This window comes from Enhydra lutris, unplaced genomic scaffold (assembly GCF_002288905.1).
Source record: "Enhydra lutris kenyoni isolate GAN:26980312 unplaced genomic scaffold, ASM228890v2 scaffoldscaffold46, whole genome shotgun sequence".
NCBI lineage: Eukaryota > Metazoa > Chordata > Mammalia > Carnivora > Mustelidae > Enhydra > Enhydra lutris.
In genome coordinates, this window is record NW_019154130.1 from 3,576,078 (window position 1) to 3,592,966 (window position 16,889).

General features: G+C 53.3%; 1 protein-coding gene across 5 annotated transcripts in view; it reads right to left on the bottom strand.

Annotated features, from left to right (window-relative positions):
• The window catches only part of LOC111156420 (acetoacetyl-CoA synthetase), a 53,713-nt gene that overhangs the window by 32,915 nt on the left and 3,909 nt on the right, over positions 1–16,889 (bottom strand). For 4 of the 5 annotated variants that reach the window (XM_022517301.1, XM_022517300.1, XM_022517302.1 and 1 more), the window contains exons 2-5: positions 13,653–13,756; positions 11,625–11,745; positions 5,239–5,352; positions 2,338–2,435 (exon numbers count right to left, since the gene is read on the bottom strand). In XM_022517301.1, the coding sequence (XP_022373009.1) occupies positions 2,338–2,435; positions 5,239–5,352; positions 11,625–11,745; positions 13,653–13,756 (437 nt within the window). The other variant, XM_022517304.1, reaches the window with a different exon arrangement.

A 16,889-nucleotide genomic window follows, 5' to 3' on the forward strand; every position in this document is an offset into this window, starting at 1 on the left:
CTGTTGAAAAGGCAGACTCGGGGTGCCTGGCTGGCTGGGGTGGTCGCCATCTGACTTGTGATTTCGGCTCAGGTCGCGATCTCATGGGTCATGGCATCGACCGAGCCCCGTGTCAGGCTCCACGCTCAGCCGGGAGTCTGCTTGGGATTCCCTCTCTCTGCCCCTCCTCCCACTGACACCCATGCACACTTTCTCTCTCTAAAATAAATTAATAAATATTTTTAATAAATGAATACAAAAAGCAGGCTCACCGCAGCCACGTGTCTGTTTACAGCACACATGGAACCCGCCATCCTGCCAAGCACACGTCTCTCTCTGGAAGAACGCTGGCTTCCCACGCAGGTCACACCTGGTCTCTGGGACTGCTGTGAACTGATGGGAACTGACAGGTGCAGCCTCACAACATGCTCCACACAACCCAAGTGTTCTCCCAGGGGTGACAGGCAAATGCACTCCCAGCCGGGTCTCCCCCCAAGTTCAGAACACAGTGGAGCCCTCTTCATCCACAAACAGGGCTCCTGGGAAGGCACAGCCCAGAACGCCCCTTCAGTTCCCTTGTGTATCGGTCCAAGGCCAGCGGCTGACAATCAAACCCGGGTTACTCTAAGAGCACAAACAGTGAAGCCATGATTCCCCAAGAAAATCCCGGGGAGGTGGGAACCAGAAGGGAGAGGCGTAAAGACCGGGTGCTTTGTCCATGCACACAAGGGGAAGGGCTATGTGGAAAATTCATGAGGCTCACCAGGAAAACCATTAGGGGGATAAAAGGCACCGTGGTGATGTACACACGCAGGACAGCAAAACTGTACTCTGAAAGCCCAGGATTCTAAGATGGGCTGAGGGTTGCTTCTGAGCAACACAGATCAAGGGCAGCTGAAGGTCCGAGGGAACAGTGCCCAGGGACCGGCTGGCCCCAACCTTCCAAGACCCTCTGTGCAGATGCCACCGGCCCCAAGCAGCTCTCACAGGCTCACGGACAGCCTGGGGCACTGGAGGCTGCACAGAGAGCTCCAGTCCTGGCTGACCCAGGGTGGTCCTCCACGGGGTGAAGCAGGCACAGGCACACGTAAGCCCCAGGAGGAAAACCACGCCAAGTGGTGAGGTCTGGGGCGGCCACCCCTCCCTGAACTCAGCAGAGCTCGGGCCTCGCCCCAGAGTCAGGTCGCCTCACGTCTCCAGGCCCCTGTGCCAGAGAAGCACGTCTGTTCCTCCTTTGCACGGCATCGGGAAAATGAGAGGTACTGGGACCATCTTTGCCAGGACAGCAAGTCCCAAGGCAGATGTGAGCACCAGGCTCATACCCAGAAACCTACCCCGCAGCTGAGACGCACACTGACCACAGGGCCCTGAGCTCCGACGCCGCCAGTGGCTGCACCTGCCGCACGGGTGTGCCAACCACGGGCCCGAACCTCCGACACTCATTCATGGCCCTGCCTTCCCATGGCCCGTTTCACACGGAGGATAAACAGCTGGCCAAGGGTGCGCTGTCGGCAAGGCCAGGCCAAGCTTCAGACACTGGGCTACATGGTCCCGTGCCGGAGCAGGGGCTGTGTCGAGAGCGGAGCAGTCCGACGCTGGGCAGAGTGGCTGGTGGTCATGGAGGCCCCCCGGGTCCTCTAACTGGGGTCTGTCCTCGTGGCTCCTGAGGGCCCCTCATCCCCAAGGCTCTGCAACCAGGAGAGGTCCCTAGGGCCCTGAGTAAGTCCTGTTCTGCCGCTGCTTTGCCCTCCACGGCGGGGTTGAGCATGAGCTGCCTGCCCCTGCCTAGGTCACTCCAGCAGCTGGATGTACCCGAGGTCCCTGCGGGGCTCAGAGAGAGAAGGAGGTCCGCCCTCCTCCCGCACAGAGCACAGAGAGCATAGATTCAAAGTAAGAGATCAGAAATGGCAGGGAGGCCTCGGGGGAACTTCTATGAGCAAATCCAGACGACTGTCTACAGAAAATCTCCTGTGGTCACGGATCCGTGGACAGATGACCAGCCCCCTCTAGCCAGATCTCCAAGAGCCATCTGTCACACAGAACACACGCTGACGCAGTCCGTACACCCGGACAGGACATCAGTAATATTAGAAAAAAGGAAGACTCATCCACTTTTAGATTGAAAAACAAGACTCTGCTCCTTCTGGCTCCTTCTCTCGTTCTCATGTCACCAGCCGTGAGATGGGAGGCCATGGTGACATGGTCGCCTTCCAGACCCACCAGTCCTGCTGCACAGCCTCCCGCACCCCTGCCCAAGATGTCAGAGAGGGGCAGAGTGCTTCCCTGCAGAAATCGCATGGGAATGTTTCTGCCACAGTGGCCGCACTCCCAGGGCAATCGGTGGGAACCCCAACTCACGTTCACACCGAAGTCTGGGGATGTGGAACTCCAGATGGCGCCGATGCTCGCTGCGGCCAGCATGGCCTCCACAGCATGCACGCCGTTGGGTAAATAACCTGCCATTGGGCACAGGGAGAAAGGCCTAGGTTCAGGGTATGCTGGACATGGTAGACCTCTAAAAGGCACCGCTGAGAGCGAGGGCAGGAGTGGGGAGAGGGGCTGGCTCTCGCTGGTCCAAGGAGCACGGCCAGCCCCACCTCACCCCAGTGCCTGGACATTGCCCCCTCAGAAAGCCCCACCACTTATCACCAGCCTGTCCATGTCCTACTGTCACCCCCTCCAACCCAACCTAACCAGGGCGATCCCCCCAGCCCTTGCAGGATCCGGCCCCGGCCTCCTCTCCCTCCACTCTGCCTCCCACACTGGGCTCAGTCACAGCCTTCTTTCAGTTCTCCAGTTGTTCCAAGCTCCTCCTGCCCCAGGGCCTTTGCACAGACTGTTTCCTCTGCCTGAACACTCTTCCATACCCACCAGCCTTCCTGACTCTGCAAACTCATCATTCAGCTCTTAATGCAAATGAGACTTTCTCAGAGATGCCCTCTCCAAGGTCACCCCATAGGCTCGAGTTCCCTGGCCAGTCCCCACAAAGCACACTCTATTTCTCCCTCACCAAATTAACCTTAACAATCACCTACATCTAATAGTTGTAAGTGGCAATTTTATATCTGGTTCTCATGGGAGGGCAGCAACTTTGCCTGTTTTGTTCTTTGCTTGACCAAGTACCGTTTACCATGCCCGGCATATCAGGGCCTTCATACTGGTGAGCTGGCTGGCAGGTGGATGGAGGGAAGAAAAGATGGACAGACAGGTGGACAGATGGGGAGGGAAGGAGAGGCAATAAGGGAATGAAGACGATGAGCAGGACAGTCACGAGACTGTAAGAGAAGCACCACAGACCCTCCATCTGACAGGAGGCTGGGCTTTCACCACAACAGACCAAAAGAATCTTTGTGGCCAGTCAGACTGTGGTCCATTAAACAGATCATCCTAAATGTTCCAGAGGAAAGGAGCACGCACGAGGCATCAGGGAACAGGGAGCCATGGTCCCCTGGTGACCACAGAAGCCCCACAGTCCCGGCGCCCACGGCCCTGAGCTCAGCTCTCCCCTTGCTTCCCTCCCCACTGCTCTCAGCTGTGACCACTCCCGCCAGGACAGGAGTGTCCCAGAGGGCAGGGTGCGCCCAGCACCTGCCACATGTGCTGAGCTTGGTGTGTAAACTGCAAAGTCCCCGGGGCCGGATGGGACCCAGCCCTGGGAGGCTGCACAGCCAGACTTGGTGGAGACTGGCAAAGGGCCAGGAGATGAGCAAGTCACAGACAAGAGAAGCCCCCCACGGGCAGCCCCACCGCAGTGTGAAGAGCCCCTCACGCCTCTTCCCGGGGGGTCACTCCCTCGTGCCCCCGTCAGGGAAACAAAGCCCCCAGCCTGGAACTACGGTCCAGTGTCCATGCTGTGACACCCACGAGGGCCGGTCGCCAGATACCGGCCTGACTCTGCAGAGTCAGGTGTGCCCTCCCCGGAGGGCTCTCAGCCACCTTCCCCAACACACCTGGTTCTCCATTTCTCCTTCTCTCAGAAAACGTTTGCTTTGAAAAGAGATTTTTTTTTTAAATGAAAATTGGAAGAAGGACCTTCTGAAATCCTTTTCTAAACCTCAAAAGGGCAGGCTAAATTGGAAGAAGAACCCCAGATACTAAGCCTTCGACCACGCAATGCCTGCTGTGACCACGGGCCCCACACCCACACTCGCTCACTCCGTGTTCATCATGCACCCGCTGTGCGCCCACCTCCCTGGGCACTGAGACGCGGCAGCAAACAGAAGGCAGAGCCCCAGTCCTCTAGTATGGGAGGACAGAGACGCGTGTGTGCACACTAATAACCCCAAGATCTCAGGTGGTCTCTGAGGAGAACAGAAAAACAAAGCAGGGTGTGCGGAGAGAGGGAGAGAGTGGTGGCGGGTTTTCCGTGGGCTCACAGGGACCAACCACAGGAAGGCCCCCCCAAGGGCTAAGACAGGAGGCCACTTGGTACATCCCTACTGTCTGGAGCTAGTCAGGTCCTAGCAAGGACCCCAGGCCCAGCTGCCAAGCGAGGAGACACAGGCACAGCCCTTTCCTCCGTTTACACATGATAAGGCCGCCCTCTTTGCAAACACATGCTGAATGCCCACTTGCAGTGAGCTTTCTGGGGAAAGGCCCAGCAATGGCTTCCCCAGCTGCCTCCCCTGCCCCATGGCCCCAGTCCCACCACCACATGGGGGTGGGGGAGGCAGGCTAGTCTTCTTACCTGCTGCTGCTTGCCCTGGGGATACACCCACCCACATCTCAATTCACTACAGTGCCTTGCCGTGGAGACCAGGTTCACTTAGAGGCCTTTAAAGGTCCTCCCGGAGTCAAAGTGAAAAGAAAACTGTAAGAAACATGACTCACCACCAGATTAGGAGAGAACAAAGGAAGGCAGGGACTTGGGGGGGGCGGGGGATGGAGGTGGAGAGGAGTCAGGCCTCCCTTTCAGGTCTGAGGACTCCAATCCGTCTTCCTTCCAGAAGGGCAGTCCCTGCCAGCCTTGCTGCCTGCCCTGCACACCTAGCCCACCACACTCCTGTCAACCCTGCAGGTGCCCTGCGCCCATGAGCCTCAGGGCCTTTGCACAGGCTATCTCTGTTGCGCGGACTACCCTGCACTCTCCCTGTGCCATGACCTTCCCTGTGTATCTAGCCTCCATCGAGCACAGATCGCTGAAGTCCTACAAGGCTGCATGTAATCTGCCATCTTGTAAAAAAGTGGCCTCAACCTTCCAATCCAGTCCCTCTACCTCAGTCTCCCCACCGCAAAACCACAAGAACCAAAAATACTCACCGACCACCCGGTCTCCTTGTTTCACACCCATTTTCCTCATTGCTGCTGCAAACAAAGCCACTTGTTGCCTCAACTCTTCAAATGTCACCTTCACGATTTCCTCTCTGCCTTCCCCTGGGAAGAGAAAAGGGACAGACTGTAGAGAGAGCCCTAAAAGACAGGTTCTCAGTCACAGACAAGGAGGAAAACTCACACAGTTTAAACACGGGTTAGAAATGGGTGCCCTGAAACGTCACACAGACACGGGTTTACTCAACTTCCTAAAAAAGGATGTCTATGTGGAAGTTAGCCTAAGAGGTCAGCATGACCAGGCTCGCTGTCGAAGAAACAACACATGACAACAGCGAGACATGAATTTCCACCTAACAGACGGCAATAACATAACAGGACAGTGTGCTGGCTGGTCCCCTGATGATCCCAGGGCGCCCTTGGTGCTCATGCTCTCGGAAGGGAAAGCGCCAGTAGGACACTGGAGACAAGTGACTTCTGAGGCTTGGTCACAGAAGACACGGCAGCTTCCAGCTAGCTCACTCTGGGGGATCCAGCTGCCATACAGTGAGACACCGAGGTCTCCCACCGACAGCCATGGGGGCGCGCCATCTTGAATGTGGAGCTGCCCGCCTCGGTCAATCCTTCAGATGACACAGCCCCTGCCAACATCCTTGTGCAACTTCAGGAGACGCCCCCAAGCCAGAAGCACCCTGCCAAGCCATTTCTGAACATGCCACCCACAGGAACCGTGAGACACTAAGGGTTTGTTATATTAAGCCATGGTTTTCAGATAATTTGCTCCGCAGCAACAGGCAATGAGTACAATCAGGACGCTTGGGTAGTTCAGTCATTAAAGGAAGGGGTTTTCCTATGTAAAGGGAGGAAATGGCAGCAGTGGGCAAGAGAGAGCACGCAAGGAAGAGTGTGAAAGCCACTGCACACCTGGAATGACCACCATACCTCCCTAACTCACGACTCTTGATTTTGGCTCAGGTCGTGGTCTTGGGGTCCTGGGACTGAGCCCCACACTTGGGGCTCCACAATCAGCACAGAGTCTGCTCAGGATCCTCTCTCCCTCTCCCTCTGTCCCTGCCCCCGCTTGCATGCTTGCTCTCTCTCTAAAATAAATAAAATCTTGAAAGAAAGAAAGAAAGAAAGAAAGAAAGAAAGAAAGGAGAAAGAAAGAAAGAAAGAAAGAAAGAAAGAAAGAAAGAAAGAAAGAAAGAAAGAAATCAACCAAGACTTGACAATGCATGGGTGTGGGAAAATTATTTGAACGTACTTTCAAGTGGAAAGACGTTACTCCTCTGACCACTGTCTTGGAGGCAAATATTTTATTCCTGACTGCTAACTGCTGTTCAATTCTATAACACGAAGCATCACTCCTCCAAACACCCTGATTTCTCTTTGGTGTAAATCTGGCTTTTCCCATTTCCTTAAAGTTATGTATGCCTACCCCTGGTCCTCTTCTCTCCTCATTGGGTAGCCTTGTAATTACTTCTCCCATAGTCCCATTCCCCCATGTGATTTCTTATCCTATTAAGATACCCAGCAACCCGAAACCCACTGCTGAAAGACAAAACGTGCTGTGCGGGCAGCTGTTCTCAGAACGGCCATGCCGACGGGGCTAATCAGTACTGCTTTAGCTCTGCTCGCTGGAGCTTGAAGACACGGGTGAACCGCTTTCCTTTGGCGGCACCTCGTGGCCTCACCCGGGATCAAACATGCCTGGGATCAAACATGGGAGGGATGGGGTCTACTGAGAACGTCTGAGCGAGCGGGAAGGAGAGCTCTCCGAGCACCTGCACTCAGCAGAGAGAGTAGGAAGGAAATCAGGAAAACACGCAGAAGATGAAACACAGTGACCCTGAAGCCCCCAAGCCAATCTAGGACCCAGCTTAAGAAGGCACCCTATTTGTGGGCCGCCTGGGTGGCTCAGTTGGTTAAGCGTCTGCCTTCGGCTCAGGTCATGATCCAGGGACCCTGGGATCGAGCCCCCACATTGGGCTCCCTGCTCAGCGGGAAGACTTCTTCTCCCTCTCCCTCTGCCTGCTGCTCCCTCTGCTTGTGCTCTCTCTCGCTCGAGCTGTCAAATAAATAAAATTTTTTTAAAAAAGAAGAAGAAGGTACCCTATTTGTAAGTTAAGTTGGTCCCTGGCTTGAGGACACTTATTTCCACTGCAAATACAAGGGGGAGCTCATTAGAAGAAGGGGTTCTCCTATTTAAGGGGAGGGAATGGCAGCGGTGGGCAGGAGAGAGTGCGCAGGGAGAAGTGTGAAACAGCCACCGCACGCCCGGAATGACCAGTCACTCCCTAACTCAGGCTCAAGACACAGCTGGACTTCGGAAAAGAGGGTCCGGGTCCAGCCAGGGAGGGAGAGCATGAGAGCATGAACACTCGGCCGGGTCCATCCAACACTGCTCGCCCAGAAGACTGGTCTGGTTCGTCACTCGCATTACCAGTTTCCACGTTGGTTCTGTTTTGTCTGTCCGAAGAGTCCCATCTGACCTTCCCCACTTTCCCGGTGGAGGAACCGGGACCCGGTGTAGTGCCTGAGGTGAAAGTGCATGTACATCTGACGGAGGAGGAGAAGCGATGAGAGAACCAGCGTTTCCGCCCCTCAGGTTATAACATGTGTCATGCGGTGTTCACCAAGGGACCCCAATGCATGGGGCAGGACCGCCCTTGAAGGGCCTCTCGTGGGCAGACAGAACGCGCTAGATCCACACACCGGACCGTGACCAGGACATAAAAAGGAAGGAAGCACTGACAGCTGCCACAGGGTGGCGGGACCTTGAAAGCATGAGGCGGAGCGAGAGGCCAGACACAAGGGGCCACATGGGATCCCATCTCTAGGAAATGCCCAGCACGGGCAAACCTGTGGAGACAACAGAGCCCGGAGGGTTCTGGGGCTGCAGAAGGGCAAGGTGACAGAGACTGTAGGAACTGGACAGAGATGGTGGCTGACAACCCTGGGAAGATGCAGAGAACCACTGACATGTGCCACGTAAGGGCATGGATGACTCTCGTGGCTGAAATCCCACGAGAAGGAAGGTCACTCTCCCAGCTCCTGCCACTCTCTGCCTCCCGGAGGATGCGGCCCCCCAAATGCCTCCAGCCGGTCCCCTGCCAGGTGCTGTGGTGACCAGGGTCACATAGCGGGCATGCCCATGTCACACGCACAGCTCGCTACTGAAACCCTGGTATAAACAAACTCCTATTAGACTTCAAGAGCGTAAGGAACCCCAGGTAAATGTCCTCCTCCATTCATTTTACAAAGCTAAGGCTTAGCCTACTGGGTCTAGCTCAAAATGTGCCTGCATTGCACACACCTAACCGGCGGCCACCACAGCTTCACCCAGCCCACCTTCTGCGTGCTCAGGACACCGACGTGAGCCTTCCGCTGGACAAAATCACCCACCACAAAGCCTGTTTTATAAGGAAGTGTCGACTGTCTTGTGTCATTTCCTGACTCCTGCACTGGCGGTGACAGACGGCTTGGCCGTGAGGGTGCAGGGGGCGTCCGGGACCCTCGTGATCGTGGGGCTGATGGGGAGCGGCAGCCGCTGTCCAGCATCACGGGAGAGCATAGGACCGCGGATCGTGAGCCCGCGACTAGACCTGGATTCAAAATTCCAAGTGTGGGGGTGCCTGGGTGGCTCAGTCGGTTAAGCGGCTGCCTTCAGCTCAGGTCATGATCCCAGGGTCCTGGGATCGAGTCCCACATCGGGCTCCTTGCTCCATAGGGAGCCTGCTTCTCTCTCCGCCTCTGCCTGCTGCTCCCCCTGCTTGTGCGTGCGCTATCTCTATCTCTCTCTAACAAATAAATAATAAAAAAAAAAAATTCCAAGTGCGGTTTCTACTGAATGTGTGAAACCATCGTAACATCAGTCCTAAATTGAACGATCCTAAGTCAGAGACCATCTGCATGCTCCTTCTTATCGTCCATCCCACTACAAGGTCAGCCATTCCGTTCGACACCAGGTTCCCAGCACCTTGCACCAAGGAGACATCTGAGACAGACCTGGGAGCAAGTGAGTGAATGGATGGACGGACAGGCAAACACCTCCTTGAAGAGCAAGGGAGAGACGCAGGCCTGGTGTAGCGTCCCCAGCCCCAAGGAACACTTACGTGCTCAGCCCAAACTGCATCAGGCTAAGAACTAAGGAAGGGAGCAGAATAATACCGAACAGCCCAAACGCTGCATAAAGACAAGGCTCTGGGATTCTTAACCAACAATCTACATCAGAAGCAACCGCGGGCTTTAAGGATAGACGTGAGCCTGGACCCCGTCCCTAAAGATGTGCTCTGGGAAGCCAAGGCAGGAAGTGGACAGACAGGACTTAAAAGCCACACAGGGATTTCAGAGGTATCATCTCAACGGAGACCAATGCATGCTTGCCCTGTGGCGGGGACTATCGTAAACACATCTACATATTCGCTCATTTAAACTCTCCATTATTCCTGAATACGTAATCTGCTCCTCTCCATTTGACAGAGGCAGAAACACACCCAGAGAGGTTAAGGGGCTCACCCAAGGTCACACAGCTACTGCAGCTCATCTACCCCTATTTCAGACACTACCTGGACAAGCATCATTAGCTGACGTGTAACACCACTGTTGGTAACGAAGAGTAACTTGCAGTGTAGACCAGGACTGTAAGGACTGAGAACAGGTGGCAAGACACGAGAACTGGGCAGGTGATGGCAGGGGCACAGCTCTCTGGGTTTCCTTTGCAAAGGCAGGGACAGCCATCGCAAACATGTAGACAGCATTCGATTCTGTCACCGTGCCAAAACTGGAAGTCGTGAATCATGAACACCAAAGGTCCAGTGAATTTCAGTCTCCTCAGCTGCTGCCCTACTTCCTCACAACACAGTAGCACATGCTGCGTTGAAACTGAGTAAGTAAGGGGTGCCTGGGTGGCTCAGTGAGTTAAAGCCTCTGCCTTTGGCTCAGGTCATGATCCCCGGGTCCTGGGATCAAGCCCCGTGTCCAGCTCTCTGCTCTCTGCTCAGCGCAGAGCCTGCTTCCCCCTCTCTCTGTCTCTGCCTGCCTCTCTGTCTGCTTGTGATCTCTGTCTGTCAAATAAATATATAAAATCTTTTAAAAATAAAATAACTGGGGCACCTGGGTGGCTCAGTGGGTTAAAGCCTCTGCTTTCGGCTCAGGTCATGATCCCAGAGTCCTGGGATCAAGCCCCGTATCAGGCTCTCTGCTCAGCAGGGAGCCTGCTTCCTCCTCTCTCTCTGCCTGCTTCTCTGCCTGCTTGTGATCTCTGTCTGTCAAATAAATAAAATCTTTAAAAAAAATTTAAAAAATAAAATAAAAAAAATAAAATAAGTAAGTAAAGCTTTGTTACTCAGAGGAGAAACAGTCACCTAGAAAATCCACCCCAAAACACCTCAAACCTTACCAATATGACATAAACCCAATGGTACTTCAGGCTTACCAAAAACCTGCATTTCACACACCTAACTAGCAGCCAACCACAGTGTCTCCTCACTAAGAAAATTTCTCATTTTAAATATTTTATGCCAACTCTTAAAGAGCCCGCCTAGTACATAAATCAGAATATTCTCTAAACCTTATTTTCAAAGAAGACATCAATGGGCAGAGATCCTAGCTATGGTTTCCCCCGCTAACTGTCCCAGTGACTCTGAGCTGGTTACTTTAATATTTAGTGTCTCCATTTCTCCCATAAAACATGATCACATGACTGTCCCCTCCCTTTCTCAGCAATAAGAGAAAGTCAACAGAGGTCAATGATGTCGGAAAGGTGCCAAGAGCACCGGTTAGGGGAACCAGGATGGAGGAACCTACTTGGGAAATGAAACAGAGACTCACCATACGATCCAGCTCTGGGTATCTGTCCAAAAGGATCTAGAGCCGGACCTCAAGGAGCTACGTGCACACCCGTGTTTGTCATAGCCTGATTCACAACAGCCAGCAGGTGAGAGTGACCCCGGTGCCCCGTGACCGACCAAGAGACAAACAAGATTCAGGTATCTGAACAAGGGACCATCACACGGCCTCAAACAAGAAGGAAAACATCACACGACTACACAGCTGGACTCTGAGGACACCGTGCCGAAACAGGACGGGGGGGGACGCGAGGGTCAGTGTCGCAGGATGGAAACGTTCCGGAGAGCTGAAATGCCACAACGGGAAGGCACCCAATGCTACAGAGCTGTACGCTTAAAAATGGTTCAGACAAGACGTTTAACGTTATGTACTTTTTAAGAAATAAAAAAGAAAGGGAAAAAAACAGGTGCCAAGACATTGTTTGAAAACACACACAGCGATCTGACTACTTCCGAGACTCTCTGGCCTCGTGGCCCCGTGTGAGTGGCACCCAGGACTCGGAGAGAGGAAGATCCAAGGGGACTCACTCGCAGCGTATAGGGCAACTCGGTCATTCTCTTTGTGCCGCAGGAGGTTTTCCGCGTAGTTTAGACGACTGCCTTTGAACCACTCGGGGACATCTGCGATGCCTTTCGACGTGTCCACGACCTACAGAGCAAACCAAGCAAACCAAGACAGCACACAGATGAGGTCTACACCAGTAATAAACATAAGTGACTCTGCTTCCCAGGAAGCCCGCTAACTCACTGGCCCCAAGCATCATTAAATCGTTTCAGAGACTGAACACTGGACTGGCCGCCAGGCTTGGAACTGCAAAGACATTAGCGCCCTGTAGTTCATCAGATGGGACCTCACACGGGAAAGTTGCCGGGAGGAGACTGTCAGCATTCTCATCACAGGGAGAGTAAGGTGACGGAGGCGTTAATGCCACAGTGTGTCTGTGTATCAAATCATGATGTTGGACACTTTAAATATATACAGTTTGGATGCCTGCGTGGCTCAGTCCTTAAGCGTCTGCCTTCGGCATGGGTCATGATCCCAGGGTCCTGGGATCGAGCCCTGCATCAGGCTCCCTGCTCGGAGAAAAGCCTGCCTCTCACTCCCCCTGCTTGTGTTCCCTCTCTCGCTGTGTCTTTCGCTGTCAAATAAATAAATAGAATCTTTAAATAAATAAATAAATAAATAAATAAATAAATATGGTTTCACTGCTAATTATTCCCCCATGAGGTTTAAAAAAATAAAGAAAGAAATGAATGCCAGGGGAAAATACCACTCCCACGAATGGACTCTTTCAACAGACCTATATGAAGCCCTACCATTGAGAGCGGCGGGTGACAGAGAGTACGTAAGACAGGGCGGCAGTGTCCAGGGACGCAGGCTCCAACCAGACACACCAAAATCTGGGAAATGGACCTACAGGACCCACCCACCCCTCCCACTGACAACCCACCAGAGACGGGGCTGGGCTCCTCATCTCCTTCCTCAACAGGATGGAACCTTGATGTCCTTCCCCAAGTGCCTCCACACAAGACTCCCAGAACAGTTCACCCCACAGTCAAACAAGAACACGATGAAGTTACACATTGATTAACAGGACCGGCTTTCCTCAGATAGTCATCGGCTGACAGCCTGAGGAGTTGGAACATTCCCTGAACTTCAGGTTTAAAAAATAATAAAACTATTGACAACTTAAAAAAAACAACAATAATGTGAATGTATTTTTTTAAGATTTTATCCACGTATTTGACAGAGAAGAGCAGGAGAAGCAGGTTCCTGCTGAGCAGGGAGCCCGACACGGGGCTCAATCCCAGGACCCTGAGATCATGACCTGAGCCGAAGGCAGAGGCTTAACGACTGAGTCATCCAGGCATCCCAATAATGTGAATGTATTTAATAACACCACTGAACCGGACACTAAAGTGGTTAAGGTTAACTAAAGGTTAAGATGGGAAATTGTGTTATATGTATTTTTTTTAAGATTTTATTTTATTTATTTGACAGACAGAGATCACAAGCAGGCAGAGAGGCAGGCAGAGAGAGAGGAAGAAGCAGGCTCCCCGCCGAGCAGAGGGCCCAATGTGGGGCTCGATCCCAGGACCCTGAGATCATGACCTGAGTTGAAGGCAGAGGCTTTAACCCACTGAGCCACCCAGGCGCCCCGTGTTATATGTATTTTGTATTTTACCACAATATATGTATTTTGTCACAATTAGATTGACCTCAACATAATTTTCTGCCAACTCTCTAGAACAATGATTTTTCCACACTGATGTGAGGTGTCAAAAGAAAATATGATTCAGGGGCACCTGGGGATGGCTCAGTGGGTTAAGCCTCCGCCGGCTCAGGACCTGGGATCGAGTCCCGCATCAGGCTCTCTGCTCAGCGGGGAGCCTGCTTCCCCCCCCTCCTCTGCCTGCCTCTCTGCCTGCTTGTGATCTCTCTCTGTCAAATAAAATCTTAAAAAAAGAAAATATGATTCAGTATTCCCAAAAATGAACACTTCATTTTGGAACATAACCATGAAAAGGGAATGCTTAAGTAAAATCCCTACTTACCTCATCATACATGCGTGAGAAGACAATTCCACTGAATTTCCAGAACTCTGCCCAGAAGTCTGGATACGATTCAACTGACCAGTGGTATAAGTCATCATAATTTTCTAAAAATAAAATAAAATGGCACATGAGTCAAACCAAGCTTAGAAAGTTCTGGCGGCTCAGTGAGAAGACAGACACACCTAAGGAATTACAGTTATGGCTGAGCGGTTCGAAGGTCTCCAACAAGAAATGGTCTGGGGAAGGTGGAGTATCTTAATTCTTGCCCCCCGCCCCGAGCAAACCCACCACTGCTGGCCAGTGATGCTATATTCCAACCAATGTGCCTAAGAACATGGACTCTGGAGCCACAAGGCCTGGGTTCAAATCCCACCTGGGCCACTTATTAGCTGTGTGACCTTGTGGAAGTTACTTGAGCACACTGTGTCTCAGTTTCCCCGTCTGTGAAATGGAGATGGTTAAGAGCACCCCCTCTTGACAGGGCTATTGGGAGGACTTAAATAAGCATGAACACATGCACGAGACAGACGCTAGAACAGAGCCTTGGGCTGAATGAGAACTCCGTTAAGCTTGCTACTATTACACTGTACAAACAGGAAAATCGTATCCAGTAGATCTGAAAATCAGGAAATGCAAAACTAGGTGCTTACTGATGACTTCTTGTGCCAGTAACAGTGTTTGGGGGGATGGAAGAATGGTATTTATTTTATTTTAATAAGCAATACATTTGCATGATTTAAGATAACAAGAGTATAGAAGGTCATTCAGGAAAAGTCCTTCTCCATCTTGTCCCACAATCATCTAACTTTTCCTGCCCAGAAGTAACCAGTTAAAGAGATTTGTGTGTCCTTCCAGACTTTATGCACGAGCCAATATATCCTTCTCTCCAGCTTTTACACTAATGGAAAGCTCTTCCCACCGGGTTCCCATCCAGAGACCTGGGGAAAGTCCCTGCCCCTCACTGGGCCTTTTTAACTGCCACACATTTTCGGCAGGCCCTCCAATCATACCAGCTCCTTGGAGCTAATGCTCCAAGGATATGGGAACAGCAGGAAGAGGACCAGCAGCGTGTCAGGAACAGAAAAAAATGGCCTAACGTGATGGCTGGACTGAATTCTCTCGCTGCCATCAGTCAACTAAAGACTTAATGATCCTCCCTGTTGCCAGTCCTGGGAGGGGCAGGGAGGGAGTACACAGAGGAAGGGGGAGATCTCTGAGAGCTGGAGCACGCTGCAGGGGAGGGGGCTGGGCCTGGCCACCAGGGCGGGGTGAGCACGCTGGGAGGAAGCCAAGTGGCAGGGAGGAGCGCTGGCGTGGGCGGGTCTGCAGCAGGGATGGAGAAGGATCAACCCAGACGAAATGGGGACAGGCGGCACAGAGGTCACAGAGTGATCAGAGAACCAGGGCTTCAGGCCACCTCCTCCAAGCCCCTGGAGAAGTGCCCTCCTGCCACACCCACCTACTCAAGCCAGGGGCCATAGGGCAGGTCAACCGAGCACTCAGGGAAAAACACCAGGCACCGGGCATCAGGAACGCCGGGGCCAACCATGACTCTAGAGATCACGCGTGGGGACCTCAGGTAGGCCAGTCTGCCTCTCTGGGACTCAGTTTCCCTGTGTGTCACCTGGAAATCGACTGGCGGAGGGCATGGGTGCTCCCAGGACCGTGGAGAGGTGACACTGTGTTCTAGGGCAGGGCTGGGGGACCTGCATCAGAATCTCGGCTCTGCCACTTACTACAAGGACAGTGGGCAAGCTGCCCCACCCTCTGTGCCTCGGCACTGTCACCGGCAAGCTGGGGACAACAACAGTGACCCCAACGAGCAGGAGAGCGTTTGCTTAAAGACATAGGTTCCAGAGTGTGACCATCCGGGTTCAGATCCTGCCACTCTCCCTGTGAGCCCAGATGAGCAATCAGTCATCTCTGGACCCCGGTTTCTCCCCCATCAAAGGAAGAGAATGGGGGCGCCTGGGTGGCTCCGTGGGTTAAAGCCTCTGCCTTTGGCTCAGGTCATGATCTCAGGGTCCTGGGATCGAGCCCCGCATCGGGCTCTCTGCTCAGCGGGGTGCCTGCTTCCCCCTCTCTCTCTGCCTGCCTCTCTGCCTACTTGTGATCTCTCTCTCTGTCAAATAAATAAATAAATAAATAAATAAATAAAAGGAAGAGAATGGTACTTGTCACAGCATCACGGTCAGGACTGAAAGTCAAAACATACAAAGCACTAAGAACAGTGCTTGGCAGAGAGGGGTTACCTGGCGTGTCAGCCCCTAGAGTCATTGCTGGCTCGCAGGAGCATGTCCCACGCCAGGCTATTGGACAGGACGGTGTGGCCTAAGACCTGGGGACAGGGCTGTGCAAGTATACATAAAGGTTCATGAGTAGGACTCTGGTCCAGAATGGGGGCGGGAGAGGAGCCTCCACCCCGCCCGCGCTGGGGAAGCCACACCAGGCAAACAGGCCGGCAGCTCCATTCTCTCCCAGTCTTTTGTTTGTTTGGTTTGGGTCACCTTGATCCTCATAAAGGGCAAAGAGTTCCAGCACCAAAAACTCCTCCAGGCTCGCACAAGAGATGGACCAGAGGCTTGACACCCACACCTCCACCGAAGGCTTCAAAAACCCATCAAGAGGGAGTTACCAGCAGCGTCCCCGAGGGAGGAAGATGCCACCCACCTGCCAATCGGGGGACCGAGTGGTCCCAACAGCCCCCTATCATGAAGACCATAGAGGACAGCAGAGAAATGGAAGGACTAGGTGCAGAGACTTCTTCCCCACCGACGACCCAGCCAAGTCATCAGGGACCACTCTGTGGACAAGCAGGGGCCCCTTCCGGCTTCTGCTCACACACTCCTGGCCCTGCGCACAGGCTGCACCCCTGAAGCCCAAGTGACCCCCTCCACGGCCCCATGTGGTTCCGTCTACACGGTGTTCATGAAGAACCCGAACTAGCTGCCAATGTCCTGGGACCGAGTGGTCCCAACAGCCCCCTATCATGAAGACCATAGAGGACAGCAGAGAAATGGAAGGACTAGGTGCAGAGACTTCTTCCCCACCGACGACCCAGCCAAGTCATCAGGGACCACTCTGTGGACAAGCAGGGGCCCCTTCCGGCTTCTGCTCACACACTCCTGGCCCTGCGCACAGGCTGCACCCCTGAAGCCCAAGTGACCCCCTCCACGGCCCCATGTGGTTCCGTCTACACGGTGTTCATGAAGAACCCGAACTAGCTGCCAATGTCCT